The sequence below is a fragment of the Caenorhabditis briggsae genome (genome assembly GCF_000004555.2).
Source record: "Caenorhabditis briggsae complete genome, chrI, whole genome shotgun sequence".
Lineage (NCBI taxonomy): Eukaryota > Metazoa > Nematoda > Chromadorea > Rhabditida > Rhabditidae > Caenorhabditis > Caenorhabditis briggsae.
In genome coordinates this window covers 1,590,107-1,616,736 of record NC_013489.2, presented here as the reverse complement: position 1 = coordinate 1,616,736, position 26,630 = coordinate 1,590,107, and the positions used below count along the sequence as shown (strand labels likewise).

Below are 26,630 nucleotides of genomic sequence, written 5' to 3'. Positions count from 1 at the left end.
GTTAAACTATTGTAAAGAATTCATTTTTGAGTGTTTCAAACTATTATCCGCCAAAATGCTCTACCGGTCAAAAAAGATATTGCCATTTTTAGAAAATTGCTTAAAAATCTATCTCCTCTTTCATTTTTTGTCGGAACTTGCTGCTTTTGTATTTAAAATGTGTGTTTTAGCCGGTTTAACAATTCCTATGGACGAAAAATTGAAAAAAAAATGGCGAAAAATAAGAAAATTTTGATAAAAACCGGTTTTTCAGTACAAAATTTAAAAAACATAAATTTTCGCCGCGCGCAACCGCGCTCCGCTGAGAAAACGACTTGCAGTTCATATTGAGAGCTGGGGAGAGCGTGCTCTGTAAAATCTGAAAGGGAAAATGAACGATATTGGAAGATCTGAACAACATCACATCTTATTACAACTATAGTTAGATGAATTAATCCATATAAGAGATATCCATCGCCAATACGACCTGAAATTGTAGATGAAATATGGACGCGTCATGCCCGATCTCGATGGCGCGTGCGCGCAAACGGTGTACCTATGTCGTCCATATGAGGCGCCGCGCCAACGCATATACCATGCGCAGCCGTTACCCTGTGTAGATGCTTCTAGATTCTTCTAGATGGTTCTACATCTGGATGATTTCAGAGCCTCCGCTCGCTGTCCAAAACCACCCAGAAGCGCCAGAAAGAGTCAGAAACGTTTAGGAATTTTGAATTTTTTCGAAAATTTCAGAAAATTCTGAATATTTCAGATATTTTTTGGAAATTTGAATTTCTGAATTTTAAGTTCCCCGAATGTTCGATTTTTTTTAAAGGCTCATATTCGTGCAACCATCGACGCGACCCTCAACAACACCAAACACCAAACTGATCAGAAGGATAACTTGACGGATCGAGGTGGGCGGAGTCTAAAATATTGATTTTCAAAATCCACGCGTCTTGCGCTTCAAAATGAGAAAACATGCCTATATGGGTGAAAATTCGAAAATTTTCGAAATTCTTGAAATTAGTTCATGATTATACTCATTCGAACCGCAAAAATGCGCTGAGTCTGAAAATCAAGATTTCAAATCATTTGAAAAAGAATAAAAAAGTTATGATAGAATTTATGATTAAAAAAACGTTTTTTTTTTCAAAAATTTTTTCAGAATGCATTGCTCATAGCATCATTGCAAAATGGCTAGAAGACAACAACTATTCAATTGCGAGCCAAATGATGAGAAATCAGTTGGGCGCCGATTTCATCGATAATCCCGAACAGTTTTTGGCTGAAAATGCTGAAAATATTGATTTTTTCGTGAAAAATCTGAAAATTCGAGCACCGAAAAAGCTGGAAAAACAGGGAAGATCTATAGAAAATGGACACGAATTCCCGAGAATTACGAATTCGGCGGAATTGAAACGAGAAGCGATTCGAATCGAACCGACGAGCGATGCGGAGATGAGACGGATGAGAATGGAGGTGTATGGGATTACGGTAGGTGATGGGTTACTGTATTGTGGATTTTCGAATTCGGCTGGAGTGGAGGATCCGAATGAGTGTACGCATGACCTGGTTTCTTTAAATTTCATAGTTTTATGGGAATTCCAAAATTTTTTGAATTCCAGAATTTTTGGCTTTCGGGGTACTGTAGACCTAGTCTCGTTGAATTTTAAGATTTTTTAGAAAATTCGAAAATTCTCAAAAAAAAACCGAAAAGAGTGAGTTATAGTCGTTCTGAAAAGCTAGTTTAAAAATTTGGAAAAAGAGTCAGTTACAGTAATCCTGAGTTCATGAAAAAACCAAATTTCAAATAAAAAACTAGAATTCAGAAATTCAGAACGTCAGAAATTCAGTAATTCAGAATTTCAAAAATTCAGAAATTCAGAAATTCAGAAATTCGGAAATTCAGAAATTCAGAAATTTCAAAATTCAGAAATTCAGAAATTTCAAAATTCAGAAATTCAGAAATTCAAAAATCCACCAATTCTGAAAATTCAACAATTCAATAAATTCCAGGTGGCTCGTCGAAACAATATGGTTGTTCAACAAGCGCAACTCGTCGAATCCGATCATTCAGATGATGAATCAGACGATGAGAGTCCGGACGAAAAGTCTCCAGAAGATTCGGAAGATTCTGAAGAGAACTCTGAAGACGTTCCAGAAGATACTGAAAATTCCGAGAAAGAAAAAGAGGAAAAAGAAGAAAAAGAAGAAAAAGTAACGTTTGCGGATATTCTAAAGAAGTCGTTGAGTGTGGAGGAGTCAGAAGAGAGTACTTCTGGAATTTCTAGAATTTTGGGACCCAACTTTTCTAAAAATTTGGATTCTGGACCCTCCTGGGGGCCATCGAAATTGGGTTTAGTCACAGATGACGTCGAGCATTTACCATCGATTTCTGCAAATCGGCCGCCTTTGGAGACAAAAGAAAGTGAAGAGATTGATGCATTATTAGGAGAAAATGAAGAAGATTTTTACGATTTGGATGATTTTGAAGATGGAGAAGAGAAGAATGAGGAGGAGGAGAAGGTTCCAGAAAAACCAGTGAATATTGTGTCGCCGATTGTACAGAAAAAGAAGGAAGAGGTGACGACTATTGTACCTCAAGTAGACCCATTGGTTTTGTCGGATGGTAAGGGTTTTTGGTTGTTGAAAAAAAAACTGGACTTTTGAAATTCAGAAATCAGATATTTGGAGATTAGGATTTTTAGAAAATCAGAACTTTCAGATCTTTCAATTTCTTATGTTTAGAAGTTTTTGGAATTTTCAAATTTCAAACTTTCTGAATTTCTGAAACTCTGCAATTCTGTGAAGTCTGGGATTTCCGATTTTAGTAACTGCAAATTTTCAAAAAATACCAAAACATTGATTACCGTAAAACCTGTATTAGAAGGGCCCTCTAATAGAAGGGTCCTCCGAGAGGGGCTCGGAAAAATAGAAGGGCCCCCTGTAATAAAAGGACCCCCGTAATAGAAGGGCCCTCTGTGAAAAGGGACCAAAAAGAGGAAATGTGTTTTTAAATCAGAAATTTTCCGTACTTTTTGAGTGGAAAACATTCCGGGAACTCCACAATTTCATAAACATTTATTGAAATTCTATTTTTCGATGAAAATCTTGCTAAATTTTGGTAAAATTGGCGAATTTTCATGAATTTTGAACGAAACTTCGTCGAATTTTCCAATGCAAGATTTCAAGAAAAAAAATGGCCGGAAAAATAGAAGGGATCCCTCTAATAGAAGGGCCTTCCGGAAGTACTTTAGAACAATTGAAGGGGCGGCCCTTCTAATACAGGTTTTACGGTAATTTTCAAAAATTCAGAATCCATCGACGAATTGGAAGACTTTGACGCTGGCGCTTTATCATCTGGAGGTTCCGATTTTTCGTGGTGATAATAAAAAACAACTAGTTTCCCCTCTGTTTTAATTAGACACTTTTGTTCTAGAAGTTTCTAGAAATTTCTAGAAAATTTCAGTATAAAAACTTTTTCCCTTTTCTTTTCATTGTCTTTCCCCTTCTCCCAAAATGGGACTGGTTCAATTGTACACCTCGTTTTCACTATTTTTCTCTGTCCTTTTTCTCTGCGTCTCTTTTATTGTGATCTATGATATTTTTGATGAAATTCATGAATTTTATGAGATGATTGAAGCGGATATGAAGAAGTTTAAGGTGAGGTTTTTTTGAAATTTCGGAATTTCAGAAATCAGAAATTCAGAAATTCTGTAGATCCTGTAATAGAAGGGCCCCCTAACTTTGAACTTTGAACCAATTTTTCTCGGTTCCTGTCACAGATATGAAAAAGTTGTCAACTGATAAAATGTTTATCATAACATCAGAAATTTTTCGTCAGTTGACACATTTTTGATAACTTCCACAGGAATTGAGATAATTGAGCTTAAACATGAGAGTGTCGGGGCCCTTCTATTACAGGTTTTACGGTATTCGGAAAATGCAGAAACTCCAGAAATTTCAGAAATTCAGAAACTTCAAAATTCGGAAATATTGAAAATCAGAAATTCTGGCCTTCGGAAGTTCAGAAGTTCAGAAATTCAGAAATTCTAGAAATTCGAAAATTCAAAAATATGGAAATTTGGAAGTTTCACTTTTTCTGAATTTTCAGAGCTTCGTGAATTTCAAGGAATTTCCTAAATTTTGAGATTTCTTGATTTTTTGAACCTCTTGATTCTATTTTTCGATATTCAGAATTCATGAATTTCAGATTTTTTTCTCGAATTTCATTTTTTGAATTTCAGAGTTTCAGGGCTTCTGAAATCGTAGATTTTCTGATCGTTCCCAACTTTTCTGATTCCTAGAAATTTCGGAATCACCAAATCTTTGGAACTTATTTTTCCAGTTTTATTCCTCCGGAGCGTCTCGGACAATTGCCGGACTCGACAAACGACACCTATTTGGAGGAGCTGTTTCTTTTTGAACTGTTTAAAATAAAAATTAAAAATTTGCTATTGAATTTGTTAATTGTAATCCATAAAACAAATCAAATTTCCGAAATTCTCAGTGGTAGATCGAACATTGCCATTTTGATCTATTATATCTTTTTTCTTAAAAATTCCTCCCTCATTTTCTGAATTCTCCCTTGCGCTTTTCTCCTTTTTTTTTCGTGTGAACTAAAGTTTTTTTTCAAATTCACATCCCCTGCCTGCGTGAAATTTGACCACAGCATTTATAGCAAAAATGTATGTATTGATATGCAAAACTGCAGAGAAAAAAGAGGAGTTTTTTAAGTACTGTATTAGCCAGACAAATATAGCCTGTTGATACCTTTCGCCACGTAGAGGCTCAGTACATAGAAAGGGAAACAAGGTTTTTTCCAATGGGATCACCTTCAAAAACCCATCGTTCGCAGTCTGATCCATAGTCGAGCTGTGCCCCATGCTAGTGACCTAAACGTCCAGCAAACCGTAGTCCGCATGACCGTCTAGACCAATCTAGCCCAGTGCCCAACTCAGCAAATTTTTGGCACATGTGCCGCTACTTGGGGCACCGGTGCCGCTGCAACGCGGTAATCGTGCCCGGGGGGGTCGGGGCACGCATGCGTTTTGCGTGCCGTTGCCGTGCTCATGTGTGCCGTTTTTTGAATTTTTTTTCTTCGGAATCGGGTGTTTTAATCGATTTACCTATTATCAAACAGTTTATTACATTATAAACTCAATAAAAAGGATAACAACAAAAATTAGAACATTTAAAAGATTAGAAAATTTAAATTTGTAGGGAAGATTCCGAAGAGTGTGGTGATGAGGTTGATGAATTTTGATGAATCTAAGTTTTTTCCTCCTCTTCTCCAGCGTCATTGATCTCGGGCTTGCCTGTGTGTCTCTGACCTGAAAAATAGGAACTAACACTATTTTCAAATATTTTTGAACTTTGTTATTTTCAAACAACAATGTTCCGTTTTCACATATTGCCCCCAACTTACATATTTCACTTGAAATATTCCTCGTTGCTGGTCGGAAACTAATTTCTCAATCTTCGTTATCTCTACACCGTCCGACGTATTCCCTTCTCGTCTCCATAACTGAAAAGATTTTCGATATCATTGTCACTTGAACATGTCTCAACTCACCGATTTCCCTTCGGTGCCTTTCCAACTCTTTCCGACTTTCCAACATTTGCTACAGCAACTGTCTGAAAACTAAACAGAGATACATTTCATGATTTTCCACCGGAAAAGACAAGAAAACAAATCTAAAAAACCATAAAACGATGAAAATATGAATTTATGAAAATAAAACGCATTTTCGAAACTCAATGAATAGACACGAGATGCGCAGATGGTTCAAGAAGGGGCACGGCACCGGCACGGTAGCGGCACGCCATACGCGCGCTAGGGGCACGGTTGAGGTGTTCCAAGGGCACTTTAAACGCGGCACTGTGCCGTTTTGAAGCAAATCCTGTGCCCCTCTGTGCCCCAGCGTGCCGAAAATTTGCTGAGAACTGGCCCACTTCACAAACTTCAAACGGTGTCATCCATCTGATCCATAGTCGAGCTGTGCCCCAGACTAGTGACCTAAACGTCCAGCAAACCGTAGCCCGCATGACCGTCTAGACCAATCTAGCCCAGTGCCCAACTGGCCCACGAGCAACAGTGGCCGAGTGGATAGTGGGGATGAATAGGAATCATAAGTTTCGGGTTCGATTCCGTCATTGTCCATTTTCGTTTTTCTTTTTTTCTTCTTTGATGTTGGAGGAACGCTTTGCATTTTTCGAAAATCAAAAATATGTTTCATCTATTATTTGAGTAGAGAAAACCTCGAAAAAAGCGATATATTTTGAGAGAAAAATTCATTTTGGACTTGTTTCGAAAACCTTATCTACTCAAAATGTCACTCGAAGAAATCACTTATTTGGGATTTCAAAACGGATATAGGCTACAGAATCTTGTGAAAAGACTCATTTTATCATTTCCATGCGTTTAAAACTCATTTTAGCCCATTTTAAATTTTTTCGAAAAATTGAAAATTTCGCAAAGGGCAAACCCATGGCAAAATTTTTTCAAAAAAATTGTTTTTTTGAAAAATGAGGAAAGTTTGTCAGATTGTAGAGAAATTTCTAAAATTACGACTGACATACAAAAAATGTCGAAAAACTCTCATTAACCCTTTCAAAAACTCACTCAAAAAGTGAGAAATTAGTACTGAAATCACTTAAAAAGCCCATAACTCGACTTCTAGAAATTCGTGCAGAAAACCAAATTCACCATGAGAAAGCCCGTATTCAAAACTATAAATGAGCAAATTTAGAAAAAATTCTGAGATGAAGGCTAAACATGGTTCCCTTGTAAACTGAATTTTTTGGCCCTCAGAGAGGAGAAAAGGGGCGGGGCTTAGTCCACCTGGACATATTTCTACGTCATCAGGCAAGTAATTAGCGGGCAATAAACGTTAAGAGTGTGACAAGGTGAAGACAGAAATACAATGGAATACAAACAAAAAGTGACAGGTCGCTTTCCCAGGAGCACAAACGGTTCCGATCGATTGAAAAGCAATAGCTGAATATCTCGGGAAAATTTTTCCAAAAAATTTATTTAAATTTAAAATTTTAAAAAATGGTTTGTTACCCATAAAAATGAAAATTTCAGACAAAAAAGTGAACAAAAGTGATTGGTTTAGAAGGTGGTAAAGCTGGCACAGAATACTCATGACAAAAATATATTTTTGAAATTAAAAATTTTAAGAAAAAATCAAAAAGTCTCAAAACGATGAGCGAACGATGGAGCATCCCTCTGCCGATTTGCTTCGGCACATCCCTCTGCGATTTTCTCATTAAGATTGTTGGGTCCACAACTGAACACGCCGATTTCAGATTGCTGAAAAAATCGGTAAATTGAAAATCGATAAATCGATGAAAGCTACAAACCTCTTTATGCTCGTTCTGTATAAATTGGAAGAATGTTTTGAAGTTCGGCCTTCCGAAATGATTCTTCGCATGGAGACCCGTAAACATTGACATGCCGGCGTTGGTGGCACGGAAGTGTTTCTCGCAAATGTACTGAAAATTTCCGATTGTACTAAGCAAAACTAGAGCTACAACTTTGTAGTTGACAACTTTTCTGTAAAACTTGACCTAGAAGAGATATGCCACGTGGAACTGCGGCTACCTTCTAGACGCCTCTGCTCTTAAGATGGGGAGCTTCCACGTGGCATATCTCTTCAGGATTTAATTTTACAAAAAAGTTGTCAACTACGAAAATGAAGCTCTAGTTTTGTTTGATGAAATTGTCAAATTTCGGAAAAGCTGCAAAAGTTTAAGCTAATTTTGTAGGTGGTCAAAGTTTGCAAGCGCAGGTACCGACCGTTTAGCTCATAGGGTGGTTCATTTAAAAGAGGGGAAGAGTTTTTCAAATTTTGCACATTTTAATGAATTTAATACCAAAATGTAGCTTTTGATATTTCCTATAAAACGACATTAAAAACTAATTTGTGCCTGTCGTTGGCTGAGCTACGCGGTGGCAAATTCTATCGCCTCTTTTTTTGGACCCTACTATCCTTTTTGCTAAACTTTGAGCCAATTTATCTAGGTTACTGTAAAAGATATTAAAAAGATGTTAACTAAAAAAATGTTTATTATAATATCAAAAACATTTTATCAGTTGACCACTTTTTGTTATCTCTCACAGGACACGAGATGTATCACCTTAGAGTTGAAAAACTCATTTTAGGTCATTTTTTAAAGCAATTTAAAAAATGTTACACTCACCAGCATAGTAGTTCTTAAATCAAACTTATGGAACAGTTGCGTCACAAAGATGTGTGTCTCCAGAATTCCACGTCGATCCTGATTCTCCACATTCTTCAACACATCCACAAACCATTCATAGTTCTTATGCGAAGGACACACCCAGAGGAAATACACTTTTTGGCATCGAACTTTGTGGAAAGAGTCACTGGCAGTCAGCTGGACCAAATCGTTGAGCGTCGAGGCGTATGGAGTAACACCAATACCTCCACCAACCATAATCGCCACCTCGTAATTCATCCATTCCTGATTTCCATCGCCATATGGTCCCTTCAAGTGAATCAGCGGGTATGGTGAGCCAGTGTTCTGAGCTCGGAGCAGCTCGCTTCTCAATTTCCACGTCCATGGACCCACTGCCTTGATGTACAGCTTAACTGTCTCATCCTGAGGACTGGAAGCGATTGAGAAGGCGTGCGACTCGTTGAATGTGCAAGAAATCGATGGGGAGGATACAGTAATCCATTGGCCGGACTTGTATTGGAAGGTTCTGGGACGTCGGAACTCGATGTAGATGATGTCGGATGGAAGGATTTCAGCACTGACAATTTCCAATTTCTTATAGTACTGCATTAATCCAATAATACGGTCAATGACGAAAATGATAACAGGCCCAAGAACATAGTAGCCGAATTTGGGGGACTAAAAATGGGAGAAAATTAAGATTCATTCTAATCTTACATTAGACAGAAAAACTCACATCCAACAATTTGGGTAATCCGTGAAGAATTGTCAAGGCATAGAAGGCAATATTGAGAAGATGTGTGAGCCGGAATGCATGGTAAGCTCGTTTAATGAAGCAAGGCAGTGCGAAGACGTAGATGATACACATTACAGTAACCAGGGCGATTCCTGTCAGCCCTGTGATGGTGCCGTAGAACCAGTAGCTGATGGAGGGGAGGAAATTGGATCTGAAGGGAAAGAAAGGTTGGTAACGACAGCGTAGATCATAGTGATTCTGTTCCCACTCTGTACGCACGTATACTTCGAGCTTAACTATCTCGATTCCTCTCCAATATTTCAAAATTTTGTCAACTGATAAACTATTCATCATAATATCGGTCACAGTTTATCAGTTGACAAAACTTTGATATCTTCTAAAGGAAACGAGATCATTCAACTCAAAGTGTACGTGAAGGTGGGCGACGCTATGTGGTCCCGAAGTCGGCTACCGACTATCGACTGGAAAATCCGCCAACCAAGCTAGCCAGATTCCAGTATGCTGAGTATCTGCGTAGCCCGGGTTCCAGTCACTTACCCGAAAAACGCTTCCTGGAAGAGACAGGCGAGTCCTTCTTGGGATTGTGTTCCGACGTGATAGAAATTGACACAATGCCCGACAGTGTGCAGTGTAGCCCAGAAGGCGGCAAACAGAGCGACGATCTGTAATGAACTAGATGCTCTGAGAGTCTGGGATCTTATTCTGCGCGGTCCGGACCGTGGGTAGGTCGGAAATAAGCTCAGCGACCCAGAAGTTTCTAGAGGTACCGTAACCAAAAAGGCGCGGCTTCCTGTGAGGCTCAGCGAGGAGCTGGGGGTTTTTGAATCTCGGAAGGTCGTTGCGCTGGTCCCCGGTGCTGAGCTCATCGCTGATCTCATCGCTGATCTTACCCCCTACGGCTCTATCTCTTCAAGCCTACCTTATGGAACGCAATTGCCGAATCAAATGGAATGTACTGCGAGATGACTGTCTCTCGGAGCAAAGTGATGATGTTCCTACACACGGTGAGCAAGATCAGTGCCATACAGAACGACAGAGCTCCAGCAGCACCACGAGTGATTGCAATACCCGCACCCATCACTCGTCGGAGATCTCGGTTTTCAGTCATGTAGCGGTAGTCTGGAAATCATGTTTTTTTCACTGTTTGCGAAGCTCAAAACTTACGCCAGAATCGCTCAAAGAACAGGACCAAATTGATGGCAACAAAGCAGAAGACAATGAAGACGTGCTGACGATAAGTCTCCAAAAATGCGCAAACTTGATGGACGAGGGTCATTGGCGCCGAGTTGTTGATAGAGCGATCCACGACTGCGAATGAGTTGAGAGAGGAAGAACTGAAAGAAGATATTGTCTTGAAAATTCGCAGTTCTTCACTTACTCCCCAATACTTGGCTGGAAGGTTTTCCGGTTGAATGGAAGTCCAACTGGCTGTTTGTCAGGGATATCAGAGAAGAGAGCGTTGAAGTCCTCATAGGTCAAGTATTTGGCATCGTTGCTTACTCCTGGAAATGCATATTTGAAAATTTGCAATGTGGTTTTGTAGGAAATTTTACGGGCTACATTTTGGTGTTAAAATCGTTGCAAAATATGCAGTTTGAAAAAAGTTATGAAGCTGAAAAGATCAAGATGTAACTTTTCGACCAAAAAAAGTACACAAACTTTGGCTAGCTTTGAAACTTATTGAAAGTTGATGAATTGCTTTGGAATTTGTAAAGTATACTAATTAAAACTAGATCTTCATTTTTGTGGTTAACAACTTTTTTGTAAAATTTGATCTAGAAGAGATATGCCACGTGGAAGACGCTAGGTGGCGGCTTGCTAGGTGGCTCGATGGCGGTTAGGGGGCGGCCGATGCCATATCTCTCTACGACAAAATTTTACCCAAATGTTGTCAATTACAAAAATGAAGCTCTATTTGTAATCGACATGTTCCAAAAAATTCCAAGAAATTCTATCTAGTTTCAGCCATTTTCTGAACAGGCGAAAAATAATCTTACTGACCAGAACTATGAAGAACTTCATTGAAAAGCCGCATCTGTGTTCCTTCATTGATATTGACACCAGCTGTTTGATTTAAAGACTTCACCAATTCTGCCAAATCTCTCCTCAAAACTTTATTCTTTCCATCCAGATCACACATTTTGAACAGAGTTTGAAGTTTTTCTTTTTGAGGCGCTGAAAAAAAATTAGGAGTACTTTTTGACCCAATTTATCTTGGTTTCTGTTAAACATTCAAAAAAGTAGTCAACAAATAAAATGTTGCTTGTATCATGATAAACGTTTTGTTATTTGACAAATTTTTGATACCTTTCACAGGAACCCAGATGAATTAGGTCATAGTTGACAGGTCTCCTAGCCCCTAAGCGATAGAAAGGCCCCTGCTAACTTAGATCACATTTATCTCTGTACCTGTAAAAGATATCAAAAAGTAACCAATTAATAAAATGTAGTTAACATTGCGATAAACATTTTGTTAGTTGACAACTTTTTTAAATATTTTACAGGAACCGAGATAAATTAGGTTATAGGTAACAGGTAATGCGCCGCGGCGCCTCCAACCGACTGTGGGATAGAAGGCCCATGTACCTATGACTCAATTTATTTTGGTTTCTGTAAGAGATAGCAAAAGGTTGTCAATTGATAAAATGTGGCTTATATTACGATAAACATTTTGTTAGTTAACAACTTTTTAGTAACTTTTATAGGAAATGAAATAAATTGACTAAAAGTTAATAGGTGCGACTGCAGGTGTCCCAGCGGCGCGGCGCCTCCAATCTACGGTGGGATAGAAGGGCCCCTGTACCTATGACTCGATTTATTTTGGTTCCTGTAAAAGATATCAAAAAGTTTCCAAATAATAAAATGATCATCATACCATACAAAATGTTTTTTTAATTGACAACTTTTTGATAGCTCTTATAGGAATTGAGATAAATTGAGTCAAACTTGGGGAGGCCTGAACCCTGGGTTTTTTTTATCAATGAGCTTATCTGGCGGCTCTATTTCTATAACAATAATTATTAAACCAAACGAACCATTCACGAACTCCCTCAACACCTTTAGGAACTCATTGAAACTCAAACTATCCTCATCGTGTTTCGCCGTCATCGCGAACATTCTCTTCACAAATTCATTATCCGCCTTCATTCCCATTGCTGACGCCAACTCCTCTCGAGAGATTGTCTCATTTAGAATATCATCACTTGTTGAGTCAATCGATGTTTCTGTATCACGAAGCTCATCGTCGTTGAATGCTTTCGCGTAAGATTCACGGAAGAATTGATCCAGACGGTCTTGACGGCGTTCTTTGGTGACTGCTTGGTCGAGGAGAACCTGAAGAGAGATTTAGGATTGATTCTTTGTTATAGAAATCCATATTCTAGGTTTGTCGATTGCCAATCAATGATCTAACTAGATTTCCCAAAATGTTCGCTGTCTCAAATCCATTAAAAATCCCACCTGATTCTCCTCATCGGCGACATTGACCTTTGCATTGATACCAGTGGCCGCTTCCCGAATCTGATCCAAAAACCTCGACAAATCCCTATCAGATGGTAACCGTATCACTAGAGGATGATTATTCTTCTGCGACAACATCACAAATGGACCGTGCATGGCTTCTGGATTTGGGGTTGAGTGGAAGACGTCGATATCTTGTTCGGCGACGAATCGAATCTTCCGAAGAATCCCGCCACGTGGCTTTTTCACCGTCAATGTTGTATTCTCTATTTCTATCCGCACCTGTCGTATGTATTCTTCTTGTAGCCATTCCAGAGCTAAAAATCGATATTTTTTGACTTTTTAGTATTTAGAAAATCTTCTTACCATTCACACAATAAACATCTCCTTTTGGATTACAGGCATCATTTAAGAAATCCGTGGTCAGACTGTCACAAGCGCTGTTGTGACCAATTGCGATACGACGGTTGACCAAGTAGCGACCAATTCCGTAGCAGACTGAAAAATCGATATTATCAATCTGATAATTTGAAAAAGCTTACTTAAAGGAACACAAGCCAAGCCGATCAATGTGAACACATAGGTGGTATCATTATCAGTCCAATACGTGGATTGCATGAATGGGACACATGGCTCGAGACCGGTGGTGTTGACTTGGAATGGTTGGGGACATGGATCGCCTTCTTTGAAGAAGAACACCTGGAAAATAATATTTCATTAGGTTCTGGGGCTAGCTATGCGGCCAAAAAGTCGAAAAAGGCCGTGAAGAGCCAAGCAACTCGAATCGATGCTCTGGTCAGAAATTCGATAATTGTCAACTGGGTCAACCCGTGGGGCTTAACTCATAACTCGGTTCTAACTTAGAAATTTGGTTCGATTCAAAAAGTAAAATGTAGAACTTGACAAGACCTACAAAGTGTTATTAAATTCAACAATTCCCAAAATCTGAGTCTTGAACCTCAAGACGTAGAACATCCGAATCAATTCGGACAAGGTAGCGTCGACCCAACCCTCCTGTTTTAAGGTCCCTAGTTCAATGCCCGGCAATTCGAATGTGGCCGAATTTTATATCATTTTGTAGATCTTGTAAAGCTCTGCATTTTACCTTTAAAATCAGATGAAAATTCCAAGTTCTAGCCGAGTTACACACACTTTAATAGAACCCCCTCCTTTTCAAACCGTCAAATTTGACACCATATATCTTATTTCATGTAAAAGCTATCAAAATGTAGTCAGCTAGCAAAATATTTTTGATATTATGATAAATATTTTGCCAGTTGACCACCTTTTGATATCATTTACAGGAAATGAAATAAATCGGCTTAAAATTAATGGCTCCGCTGAGCCACGCGGTCGCAGTTTCCTACCCATCAATTCAGACTCAGTTTATCTCGGTTACTGTAAAATATATCAAAAAGTCGTCAACTAGCAAAATACTTTTGATGTTCAGATAAACATTTTGGTAGTTGACCACTTTTTGATATCTTTCACAGAAAATGAGATATAAGGGCTTAAAAACTCACATCATCCTGTAACATTCCCTCATCGATATCCGTGGTTGCCTTGATAATATCCCTCAACGTAATCCCATGAATCATTTGAACCTCCTCCTCGGTGAAAATTCCATTCAACTTGTTCTCAAACCAGAAGCGATCTCCATCTCGGATTCTGGTAAACTGATCCTTAATGATCTCCTTGAACAGCTCCCCAGGTCCGTTTTCTCCACCTTCGAGCATTCTGGAAAGAAACGAGCTCGAATTTTAAAAACTTTGAAGACTACCAACCCTCCAATATAGGCATCCAGGTACAAGATATTTCCTCCGTAGAGTGCCTTCAGCTTCTGAACTTTGTCTGTGTGCTTCTTGTAGAAATCCTCGTTAATCGTCTCCCACGTCTTCGGAGCAAGTCCAAAAGTTCGTCGGAGCTCGTTATATGGTGGAATTCCGTTATCTCTTCCTCTCATGATCGATGAGGCAACAACGTCAAGACGAGAGAAATGCATTGGTCCGAAAATGTAGTCGCGAAGGTCCTCGACAACAATATTGTCATCGCGTTCGGCGATCTGACTGGCCATTCCTGGAATTCTTGCTTTTAACTTCCTTCATGTTCAACGTACATCATATATTTTTATACCATTCAACAGATCGTGAAATTTAACATAAGATGAATACAATATTGGTTGCACAATTAAAACCCCCAGTCTTTTTTTCAGCTCCAAAGCAAGAGCTGAACTAATCTATGACTTACCTAAAATAATCTCATCCACACTATACTCCTTGACAATATCCTGTGCGTTCCACCAGTTTTGACAAAGTCTCAATGCTGGATAACCGCCGACTTCCGTTCGGAACTCGCATTTATTTCCTCGTTTCCTCAGAAGCATCGCTGGTGGAACGATGGAGTGGGGGAATCTGAAGGCGGCGGCTCCGAAGGCGTGAGAGATGCCAGGGGGTACGTGAGGCATGTATTTGGTGTAGTTGGATAGGCGAACGTCGGGTCCTGAAGTTTGTAAGATATATTTTTGGAATTATTGGTTTCAAGGCTTCTGAATTTTCGCTCCTTGAAAACACAAGGTTCCAAAACCGTATATCATACACTATGCCATCCTATGCTTGCGGTAAGCGCTTGTGGCCAAGCAACTTGCCCATTGAACTCAATTATCCCAATTCCTGTAAGAGCTGTTAAAATCTGTCAACTGATAAAATGTTTGTCTTATCATGGCGGACATTTTGTTAATTTAAAAATTTTTGTTATCTCTTATAGGAACCGAGATATTTGAGCTTCAGTTAAGCGCGGTTCGACCGGCGCCGCTGGTTGCGTCACCGTCAGAATTTGAGCTCAATTATCTCGGTTCCTAAAAGAGATATCAAAAAATTGTTAACTGATGAAATGTTTATCATATCATGGCGGACATTTTAATTGTAGTTTACTAATTTTTGTTATCTCTTTTAGGAACCGAGATAATTAATTTTGGTCAAAATTGACACACCATTTTTAGGATAATTTTCTAAAACTTTCTTCAAATCACACACTTCTTTATGCTTTTTATACCAATATGTAGCTCTTAAAAAATTTCTATTAAACAGCATATTCTAAAAAAAACTCACCCAAAAGCGCCGGCACAAAATCATAGGCAATAATTTTCTGCATCGACGCGATCACAAGGCGTCTCGCCGCTTGGAAAATCTGCTCATCGGTCCATTCGGGATGTTTTCTATGGATTTGATTAGCATTGTAGTTGTGCCAACGGAACAGGATCAAACCGAACGAGAGGAGTCCTGGATTTTCGTTGACACGCGAGTCGCCGAGCACTGAAAAATGGGTAGTTGAGGGAGATAGAGATTTCAGTTGGTTTTAAGTTCAGATATAAGTCTTGTGACTTCTTCGTAGCCGTAACTTTAATTTCCGAACCCTGCTCAAAGTCGTTTTGATCAATCGAAACTTTTAGAATATAAATTTCATCCATTAGAAACTGAGATGTGGGACACCTAAAATTGGTAAGTCAAAAAAAAAAACGAAAAAACTGGTAAGCCAAACGAAAAGGTATATATCTCTGCACTCGATGAATCAAATGTAATCAAATCTGGTCACTTTGTAGTTAATTTTGTTCTTGATGAGATTTTTAAGATTCAAGCATTTTGATTCAAGGAGAGCTGAGATATGCATAACTGAAGTTCAAGTATGTATAGGAACCCTAAAGTCTGCGATAGATGGCTTCCATACTGTAAACTTTGAACCCATATATCTCATTTCTTGGGAAAGACATCAAAAAATTGTCAACTGATAAAATGTGTGCCATAACATTATCAATATTTTATCAGTTGACAGATTTTCGATATCTGTTACAGAACATGAGATATGTCGGGCTCAAAGTTTACGGTAACTTGTAGATACTTTATCTCAAAACCCGGTGAATCAAATGTAATGAAATTTGGTCAATGTTTAGTTTACAGTATCATTAACAAGATGTTTTATCATTAACAGGAAATTTCAAGCGATTTGATCCAACGATAGCTGAAACTCACTAAACAACCGATCGGGGCTCATCAATCGGTGCACTTGTGGTGGTGCCGGATTATTCAATGGAATGTGTGGATTGTTGAGTGGTGGATACCCGGGAACTCCCTCCGCCAGACGTCCTTGCTTGAAAGATCTCAACGAAGACACCCATGGTTGTGTGGTCCCATAAATGAAGGATCCATCGATCCACGACGTCCGCTCATTGATTTGTTCTCGAGGCGAGTTCAGACCGTTTCCAGTTTCTTTATCGTACTTTGCTCGGGTAAATGGAATTTGGGTTTTGCCTTCGCATTCCTTGTCGAAGACACTGTCACATAGGGGTACTTGGATTTTGAGAGTCTCTAGCGGGCAGGAAACGCCATTGGATTGCATGATCTCGTAAGCGACGACTTGACCTGAAAATTTTTGTCGTGTCATAACTCGGCTCAAACTTGGAATTTCTGTTTGATTTAAAAAGTAAAATGTGGAACTCGAAGAGAACTACAAAATGATACTAAATTCGACTATTTGAAAATTCTGAGTTTGGAATCTAAGGATCTGAAAAACTCACTGAAAAACGCCAAAAGTGTCGTACACCCTCGGGTATTTGGAATTCCAGATTCTCCTTTGAAAAGTGTGTCCGATAGTTCTCTGGCCGATGGTAACGAGTTATTTACAGAGTATACACCATCCGAGTATGCGGACCGGGCGTCACGATGGAGTCGGCTACCTGGAAAATACCATAAGTAGGAAGATATTTGGTTAAGCTCAATTATCTCAGTTCCCAAAGGAGATAATGAAAATTTGTCTACTGATAAAATGTTTTTGATATTCTGATAAACATTTTATTAATTGACTACTTTTTGCTATCTATCCTAGGAACCGAAATATTTGGGCTCAGTGTGCTCGTATAGGGTAGGCTTCTCATAGAGCAAAAATGGCAAGCTTAATTGAGCTCAATTATCTCGGTTGCCATGACAGCTATCAAAAAGCGGTCAATTGATAAAATTTTTGTCACAATGTCAACAACATTTTCGTAGTTTACAATTTTTTTCTATTTGTTATAAGAGCCGAGATAATTGAGATCAAAGTTACGGTAGTTCACTCACCAGCCGATCCCCATTCCTTGTTGGCCAGATTATTGTACCATCCATCATACCGTTGGAACTCTTCATTTTGTTGAAGTCCTGAACTTAGAGATTTTTCATTTTCAGAATTTTTAGTTTAGAGAATAGAGACGCAGAGAAACAAGCTTGCCTTGTGTGAGAGACGCAGAGAAAGAAGACTCCCTCGTTTCTCTGCGTCTCTCTCCAGCTAGCTTTAAATGCGCATATCTCAAAAACTAAAATAGCTAGGAATATGATTTTTATACCAAAATGTAGGATTTTTTATGCTTTAAATTTTATTAGTTTGTAATATTTTTGTAGCTTTTTTAGTTTTTGAGATAGGGGGTTTCCAAGTTCCTTATTTGGAATTTAGTTCCCAAGATTTTCAAAGCTTTTTATCTCGAAAGCTAGAATAGCTGGAAACATGATTTTTATACCAAAATGTAGGATTTTTTGTATGTTCTGCATCGTTTATTGAATTTTTTTTCGTTTCTAAAGTTTTTCATGGCCTAAACTCTTCCTAAAACCTCCCCCTTGTTGCTCCGTGATTTTTCACACCTTTCCTTCGTTTTCTCATTTTCCCTTTTTCTCCAAAAAAAAAACATATTTTCCGGTCACCGCAATGTGCAAATACCATCCGGGAGCTCGCCGCCAAATGTATCTATTCTCAGAAATTATTTTTTTTTGTTTGCCTTTTAAATTTTCTACATTTTTTATGGGTCAACAAAGTTTTTCGCCTACTTATTTTTCTTGGTTGAAGCAAATAAACAGCTCAGGTACAATCTTTGTGCTGATGCTGAATTTTTTGTTATTCAGAATTGTTTAGGCGGTACCGGTGGTACGGGTGAGAGGCTTATTATATCAGTAAAGAAATGCGACAAATTTGTTGATTTTTTTGAAAGTTGACAATTTTGAAATTTTTATCTAAAGGTAAAATAAAGAGGCCGAAAAACAAGAGAGTCTCGCTTTTCTGGGCAAAATGAGAACAGCCAACTTTGAGAGCATCTAGCTTAAATACTATGAAAGCTACAAAAATGTGAGCAATTAACAAAAAGTGAACCATAAAAAATCCTGCATATTTTTACATAAATCAAATTTCTAGCTACTTTGGTTTTCGAGATACAACGTTTAAAAAAGTTTGATAACTAAATTCCAGATAGCGAGCTTTCAGAGCTTATATCTCAAAAACAAGAAACACTACAAAAACATCAACAGTTAACAAATTTTAAAGCATAAAAATCCTACATTTTGGTATTAAAATCATCTTTATAGCTACTTTAGTTTTTGAGATATGCGCCTTTAAAGTTTCCTCCAGAGAGACGCAGAGAAACGAGGGAGTCTTCTTTCTCTGCGTCTCTCAAATGAAGGAGTTTTGTTTCTCTGCGTCTCTGTTCTTTGTTTTGTGATATCAAGATCACAAAAAGTGTTCTCTCTGCAAAATTAGAAATCTAGCGGCAAAATTGTTTGAGCACACAGAGAAAAGAAAAAAAAATGGATCCTGCGATTTTTGAGATCAGTGGTGCATCTTCAAAGATCACTAGATCGGTTACTTGATAATAGAGACGCAGAGAAACGAGAGAGTCTTGCTTCTCTGCGTCTCTCGCCTTTTCAGTCGGGCTTCCAGAGACGCAGAGAAACGAGGAAGTCGAGTTTCTCTGCGGAAACTCAAAAAACACATAACTCCAAAACTAAAGTATCTAGAAATATGATTTTTAGACCAAATTTTAGTTCTTTTAATGCTTCATATTTTATTAACTAATAACTTTTTTTCAGCTTTCTTAGTTTTTGAGATATTTTGAAAACAAAAAAGCATACCTATGACATGGTAAATGAAGACGACTGAGATTAGAAACGCTATGTACAGAGTGTTTTTTGCGCGCATTTGCGCTGGTATTGAGTAACCTGAAAAATGAATTTTATAAATTAAAAAAAAATAATTTTTGAGAGAGATTTTTTTTTTTAAATCAAGAAAAATGAAGAAAAAATAGATTGAGAGGAGCAGAACCTTTAAAAAGGGATCTGCTAACGTCGACCCAATTTATCTAGGTTCCTGGCACCGATATCAAAAAGTGGTCAACTGTTAAAATGTTTATCATAAAATAACAAATGTTTTATCAGTTGACCACTTTTTGAAATCTTTCACAGGAAATGAGAAATTTTGGTTGAAAGTTGACAGTAAGGGTTTTATAGTCAAACTGGTGTAAACAAACAAACAATAATAATTCTGACATATTCAATTTTTTAGTGATAAGAAAATGGGAATGTCTGCTGAGTCAAGAGGAAAAAGAAGAGGAAGTTTTGGGGTTTTTGGAAATTACGACATAATTTGGGGGTAAATTTAGGGGAAGTATGACTAGTCGGAGGGAACGGAACCGAATTTTTTGAATTTGTTATTCGGTGGTTTTTTGGTTTCTAGAAATTTCTGAAATTTTGAAACTACAGTGTCCCACAAATTCAAATACATGAAATTCAAGTATTCTATGAAAATTGAAAACCCAGAAAGTTCAAAAATCTGAGAAATTTTAAAAATTCCGAATTCCAAAAATTTGAAATTTCCAGAAAATTTGCTGAAAATTGAGTTTTTTCAAATTTGAGGATCTCGATGAAAATCGAGAGTTCGCAAAAAATCTAAAACTCTAAAATCACAGAATCTGGAAAAAATCTGAAAATTTAAGAAATTCAGAAATTTCAGAAAAATTGAAACTTCTAAAAGTTCAAAAATCCACAATTCCAAATTTCGAAAATTCCAGAAATCTGAAAAAATCCAAAAATTCCAAATTCCAGAAAATTTGCTGAAAATTTTCAAATTTTCAAATTTGAGGATCTCCATCAAAATCGAGAATTCGGAAAATTCCAAAATTCGAAAATCACAGAATCTGGAAAAAATCTGAAAATGTAGGAGATTCAAAGATTCCAGAATAATAGAAAATAAATTTCAAAAATTTCAAAAATTTCAAAAAGTCAAAATTCGCTGAAAACTGAAACTTTACAAAATTGGGGGATTCCGGGAACGACGGAAATTCTGAAAAATACTGAAAATCAGAAAATTCTGAAAATCCAAAAAATAGCAAACCCCAAAAATGAAGGGGAAAGCCTAAATTTCAGATAGTGCTACAGTATCATTTCAGAAGTTTGAAGAATTTTTAAAACTGGGAATCTAGAAGAATACCAAAAATTTTAGAAAATAACTACAGTATTCCACAAATTCCACAAATTTCAGCACCGAATTTCAGCTTCCTAAAAACCCAAAAAAATTCTGAATACCCGAAACTTTTCAAATGATCGAAAACCTTGAAAATCAACTAGCTACAGTATTCCAAAAATTCCAAAAATTTCAGAACCAATTGAATTTTGTTTCTTCCCGAAACAAAAATACCGGAAATAATTGAATAGGGGGGCTGGGCTGGCTGGTTGGGGGGTGTCTCATACCAAACAGACAGAAAAATAAAGAAAAATAAAAGAAAGGCGAGAGATCGAGGAGACGCAGAGAAACAAATTGAAAAGATCGACGGAGGAATTGCGCAGGAAGCAAAAAAGAAGACTCGATCATATATGTGTCCCTTTCCGAAAAACGAAATGAATGAGAGAGAGAGAGAGGGAGAGAGAGAAAATCAAAGAAAAGAAAAGAGACCGCCCGTCTCGAGAACACCTTAGACCTACTTTTTTTTCCCGGGATGATTTATGAATGAATAATTTCAAAACTGGTTTAGATTTTTATTTTTTGAGTGATGCATAATAGAATTATACTGTCAGTTGGGTCATCAAGACGTTGAGAAGAATATGAATGGAAGTTTCGGATGGTTATAAGGGTTGAAATTCAGAAAAAAAGGTACAGTACTACAAATCAAAAATTACACAGTTCTGAAATTTAGAATCTGGAATCTGGAACATTTTCGAAATTTTAGATGCGAAAAATCCGAAAATCTCTTAAGAATCTAAGAATCTGAGAATCTTCAAAACCTAGATTTTCAGAATTTCAAAATTTCAGAATCCCAGGAATCTCTGAATCTCAGTCTTCCGAAATATCAGGATCTCAGAATCTTCGAATCTTAGGATCAGGAGCCCGTGTCGTGGGCCCAGGATCCAGGACCACGGGTCCTAGGGCCAGGAATCAGGACCAAGGGTCTTGGCTCCTTGGGCCCTTGGGTCCATTGGTTCCTGAGTTCTTAAGAGTCTAAGAATCTAAGAATCTAAAATTTCAGAAATCAAAAAGACGAGAATTCTATCGACTGATTAAGTAGGCCAAAACTATGGCTGGGTTGATAAAATAATAAATAACAACAGGAAAAATCGAATTTCCTCAAATCGTCATTCTTTCTCAAAAGTAGGCGTAATCGCGTAGTAATCAGTGGGCAGCTAAATCTTATTGGTAAACTAAAAGAAATTTTATTTACTTGAGTTTAATTATTTGCAAAAGTGTTCTTAAACAAATTTTTGGTAACATGTTGACTACCGGCACCGGGTGGTAAACAATAAGGGGATAAAAATTTGGGGTCAAAAATGGCCGATTTTCCAGATGATTTTTTGAGAGTTCGGGGTAAGTTAAATTTTTGAAACTTTCAGAGAATACTAAACAAAAATAGAGCTTCAATTTTGTAATTGAAAATTTTTGTGTGCAAACGCGCTCTAAGGAGATAAGCCACATAGCAGCGCGCAGCTATCAGTTGGGCGCCTTTCACGGCAACAAGGAGGGGCTTGGAACAACAGGCATATCCCGCTAGAGCGCGTTTGCACCAAACAGTTGTCAATTACAAAAATGTTGCTCTATTTTTGTTTAGTATTCTCTGGAAATTTCAGACAGACGGGACAAGTTTGAAGTACACTTTCAATCATTCAAAAAAGCCAGCAGCGAATTTTGGGACCGTGAAGCTTAGAGGCTATGGCAATGGCTAATCTCAATGGTTATCAAGCTCTAAATTCAAAAAGGTTCCAAGAAGATCAGTTCAAAAAAAAGTTAAAAATTGGTATGTCTCGGATATAGTTGTCGGGTTGGCACACAAGAAAGAGACACTTGTTAATGATGATTTAAAAAAGAGAGTGCAAATAACTGAAAAAACGAACAAACACTTTTCTAAGTTTCTCTCTCTTTCTCTCTCTCTCTCTCTCTCTCTCTCTCTCTCTCTCTCTCTCTCACTCTCATTTCCCAAAAGATCAGCTGAGAAATAACACATCGCCAACCCTAATCGGTTTCAAAAATCTCTAAATCGGTGCGGAAGAATTCTTCCGATACTATCTTCCTCTTCTCTGAAAAAGACGACGGTCAAGATGAGAAAGGTCAAAAGAAAAGGTCATAAGATATAGTTGGAATTCCGAAAAATTCGAAAAAAAGTTTTTCGGTGTGAAAAGGCAATTACAAATCATACTGAAACTTGACGAATCAACTTGAAAACCTGAGAAAAAACCAAACAAAATTATAGCTTTAATTTTGTAGTTGACAACTTTTTTGTGCAAACGCGCTCTAAAGAGATATGCCACGTGGCAGCGAGCAGCAAGGAGAGGGGTGTGGGAAACTAGGCTATCTCCTTAGAGCGCGCTTGCACATAAAAGTTGTCAATTACAAAATTGAAGCTCTCATTTTGTTTAGTATTATCTAGAAATTTCAGACAAATCCAAAAAGTGTGAGCCACATTTTTAGCTACCTAAAGCAAACACGCTCTACCACATCTGGTAGCTGCCCGCTGCCACGAGGCACATCTCGTTACAGCGCGCTTGCACAAAAAAGTTGTCAACAACCCAANAAATAAGATCTAGTGTTGTTTTGTATACTGTACAATTTTCAAAAAAATCGAAAAAGATTAAGGTTTATGTTTAGCCGCTCAAAGCAAACGCGCTTTAACGCACCTGACAGCTGTGCACTTCCACGTGGCATATCTCCTTAGAGCGCGTTTGCACAAAAAAGTTGTCAACTAAAAAATCGAAGCTCTGGTTTTGTTTAGTGTTTTCTGAAATTTCAGACAAATCGAAAAAGTTTAAGCTACTTTTTAAGACACTTGAAATTCATGAAATTTTATGAATTTACTCAAAAATACAAAAAAAACCGAAAATTGGTTAGATGATCATATCTCGCTGAGTTTTTGACCAAAATATATGAAATTTAAATTTTTAGATTAAGCTGCTTATAAGCTTTAAAATGACTATAAATAAGGCATAGCTTTAAGTTCAGCTACACGGTCGCAGCTGTCTTCTTGAGATACGGTAGACAAAGTAGCTGGTGTAAACACCGCAAAGGGAACGGTCGTACAAAAATACCCCTAAAATTAATAATTAAATAATTAAAAATTAGAAAATTAATAATTAAAAATAATTAAAAACTGACAAAAAAAATTCAGTCGACATTTTTTGATTAAAAAAAATATTGCTAAAGAATGGGGCTCCAATAATTCCAAGAATCCCAAGAAATCGGAAAAATCGATAAGACGTTTTCGGCGACAAAAAGAGGAAAAAAGAGATACGCATTCTTTGATGTACAGTCATTCTCTCAGTGTAACAGTTTTGTCCTCCTTCTCCACTTCTGCCAAACATTTGCTTCTTTCTGACGGCGTCACCGTAGGAAAAGAATCAATTCATGACAAGAAGAAGAGGAAAAGAAGACAGTTGCGCAATGGGATTACGAGAAACGGGTATCATCAAAAGATGATGGAGGGCAAAGAAAAAGTGAAACTGGAACTGATAAGTGAAAATTGTTATGGAGGATCAGAAATCAGAAGGAACACCTTTTTTTGAGCTTGATTTACTCGGTCGCTATGAGATATCAGAAAGTAATCAATTGATAAAATGTTGCTGATATTATGATAATCATTTTATCAGTTGACCACTTTTTGATATCTCTGACAGGAGTCGAGATAATTGAGCTCAGAGAGCAAGGAAAATAACCACAGGAATGTCTTCGCTCTTTAGGTAGATCAAGGTAGATCTTTAGGCTTTCCGGAAATCGACTTTTTTTTGAATTTCATATATTTTTTAGATTTTCTGGAACTCTGAATATTGGAATTTTTAGGATTTTTATTCTGATATGTTTTATTTTAATCTGCAAATTCTCCATGGAGCGCATTTGCAAGACTCAAAGAAAAAATATGTACACAAAAATAAGGTGATAAATAACAACAAAACAGTTCAAAGAGATTCTACACGTTCAGGGAAAAAAGAAGAAGAAGGAGGAGGAAGTGTGCTCTATTGCACTTTTGATATTTTGTTTTTCAAAGATTCAGACAGCATCCAGATTCTTGTCAACTAGTGGTTGATCGGCTGCAAATGTGATTGCCGCTGGCGGTGGAGTATCTTTTTCATCAATTGAATTTCTTGAGAAAAGAGCAAGAACGACGGGGAGAATGAAGAGACCATGGAGGAGACCTGGAACGAGTTATTTGTTATTAGAGCGCGTTTGCTTCAATTTCAGAGGTTTTAGCGATTTTCCAGTGCATGAAAATGCACCTCAAACTTTTTCGATTTTTCTGAAATTTTCAGAATATACCAAACAAAAATAGAGCTTTAATTTTGTAGTTGAAAATTTTATGTGCAAACGCGCTCTAAGGAGATAGACCACGTGGCAGCGCGCAGCTATCAGATGCGCGCCTTCCTGGCCACAAGGAGGGGGGGGGGGCTTGGAAAAACAGGCGTATCTCATTAGAGCGCGTTTGCTTAGAAAAGTTGTGCACTACAAAAATAAAGCTCGAGTTTTATTTTATGTCCTCATAAAGTTTCAGAAAAATCGAAAAAGTTTGAAGCACACTTTGAACCGCTCGAAAAAGCGGAAAACCTATTTTATATGTTTCAGCCGCCGTCTAGCCGCCACCTAAACAGCGTCTTCCACGTGGCATATCTCGTTAGAGCGTGTTTGCACAAAAAAGTTGTCAACTACAAAAATTAAGCTCAAGTTTTGTTTAGTATTCTCAGAAAATTTCAGATAAACCATAAATTTTGAGATAATTTTTTAGGCACTGAAAAAACGACAAAAATCAAGTGCTCTTTTGAAAGCTTTAAAAATTTTCGATTTTCAATTTTAAAGCTCAAGTGATTTTAATAGCTTTGAAAAAGAGACTCACCAATAGCGACAACCAAAAATACGGTTTTTGCAAAGCACACAATCGCATAGGTTGGCACAAAGATCAGTGGGAGCATGCAAAGGAACGTGGAGAGACCCGCTTCACACATCGGCATTGCCATCTCAGCGAGACTACTGTAGACACGTTCTTGTGGTGAGCCTCGTGCTCGGAAGTAGTTGTAGGCGACATGGGCGGTGTAGTCGACCGAGAATCCAGTGGCAAGAAGAACGTCGACTTGAATCACTGGATCCAAATCCGCACCCCACAGGGAGAGACCGCCGACGAGTACTGAAGGATTATAGGGGGTTTTTTTGTGTGTTTTGATCGATTTTTTGAAAAAACTTGTCTGACATTTAAGCTGCCGTTTTTAAGCTGTCTTTGTTTAGAAAATTTAAATTCTGGCATAGCCGATCCAACCAATTTGATGACCTCGTTTAGACCAACTCTGACTTATTGCTACCTCTATAGCTTATGACTAGGCTTTATAGCTATGTAAATTCAATTACGATGGAAGAAAAATATATAACAACAGGTGTACATCATTAAAAAACATTTCATCTAGATTAGATCAGCATCAATCGCAGTAAGCTCTTTCTTTTTGAAACGATGTCCCCAGTGGAGGTCTTCAGAAGAGGTCCTCGGAGGCAGTTGGGTCCATGGAGAGTCCAATCCAGGCGACAGCCGAATAGGCAAGAGTGGAAGCGACCAGGATGGCAGTGTAGATGGTGTTCATAGTATTGGGAGGATCGGGGGTTTTCTCCCTCATCCGCGTGGCATGCTCCCATCTTCCATGGATTCCAAATGGCCCTGTTCTGCCTGACCGCTTCTTTGGCCCTTCTCCTCGACTACATCTTCACCTACACCATCTTAGCGCCAATCGTTTTTCTCTGCGACGATCCCACCTACCAATCGGTGCCCAAAGACGAGACCATCTCAAAAGCGGACACATGGCTTGCAAAGTATTCGAGATTTGTGTGCTCTTTGAGAGGACGGATGGTGTGCGTTTTTGTGCTTATTGGGATGTATGGATTGACAACATATGGAGTTATGACTATGAGAACAACGTTCGAGCCCGCT

At 38.0% G+C, this 26,630-nt stretch overlaps 4 protein-coding genes across 4 annotated transcripts in view; 1 reads left to right on the top strand and 3 right to left on the bottom strand.

The window, feature by feature from the left end:
* Positions 1-1,212: 1,212 nt before the first annotated feature.
* On the top strand, positions 1,213-3,368 carry CBG05101 (the record flags this gene model as incomplete). The annotated part of the gene is made up of 3 exons (XM_045241175.1): positions 1,213-1,515; positions 1,999-2,611; positions 3,298-3,368. 3 exons carry the CDS (start codon positions 1,213-1,215, stop codon positions 3,366-3,368), a joined length of 987 nt encoding a protein of 328 aa, XP_045092861.1.
* Positions 3,369-5,253: 1,885 nt separating this feature from the next.
* Positions 5,254-5,603, bottom strand: CBG25178 (the record flags this gene model as incomplete). Its single annotated transcript, XM_045241169.1, has 2 exons — positions 5,254-5,315; positions 5,477-5,603. 2 exons carry the CDS (start codon positions 5,601-5,603, stop codon positions 5,254-5,256), a joined length of 189 nt encoding a protein of 62 aa, XP_045098397.1.
* Positions 5,604-7,174: 1,571 nt separating this feature from the next.
* Positions 7,175-19,393, bottom strand: Cbr-duox-2 (the record flags this gene model as incomplete). Its single annotated transcript, XM_045241142.1, has 21 exons — positions 7,175-7,300; positions 7,351-7,482; positions 8,191-8,868; positions 8,927-9,137; positions 9,485-9,609; positions 9,867-10,066; positions 10,112-10,281; positions 10,326-10,449; positions 10,949-11,122; positions 11,983-12,280; positions 12,407-12,723; positions 12,773-12,904; positions 12,949-13,105; positions 13,930-14,143; positions 14,191-14,482; positions 14,654-14,905; positions 15,514-15,717; positions 16,432-16,821; positions 16,977-17,131; positions 17,511-17,592; positions 19,327-19,393. 21 exons carry the CDS (start codon positions 19,391-19,393, stop codon positions 7,175-7,177), a joined length of 4,500 nt encoding a protein of 1,499 aa, XP_045092860.1.
* A 5,322-nt stretch (positions 19,394-24,715) lies between these two features.
* The window catches only part of Cbr-ptr-11, a gene marked incomplete at both ends in the record, with an annotated part of 8,297 nt that continues 6,382 nt past the window's right edge, over positions 24,716-26,630 (bottom strand). The window contains 3 exons of the mRNA XM_045241090.1: positions 24,716-24,861; positions 25,554-25,841; positions 26,230-26,314. Coding sequence (XP_045092859.1) covers positions 24,716-24,861; positions 25,554-25,841; positions 26,230-26,314 — 519 coding nt within the window. The remainder of the gene's footprint in view (positions 24,862-25,553; positions 25,842-26,229; positions 26,315-26,630) is intronic.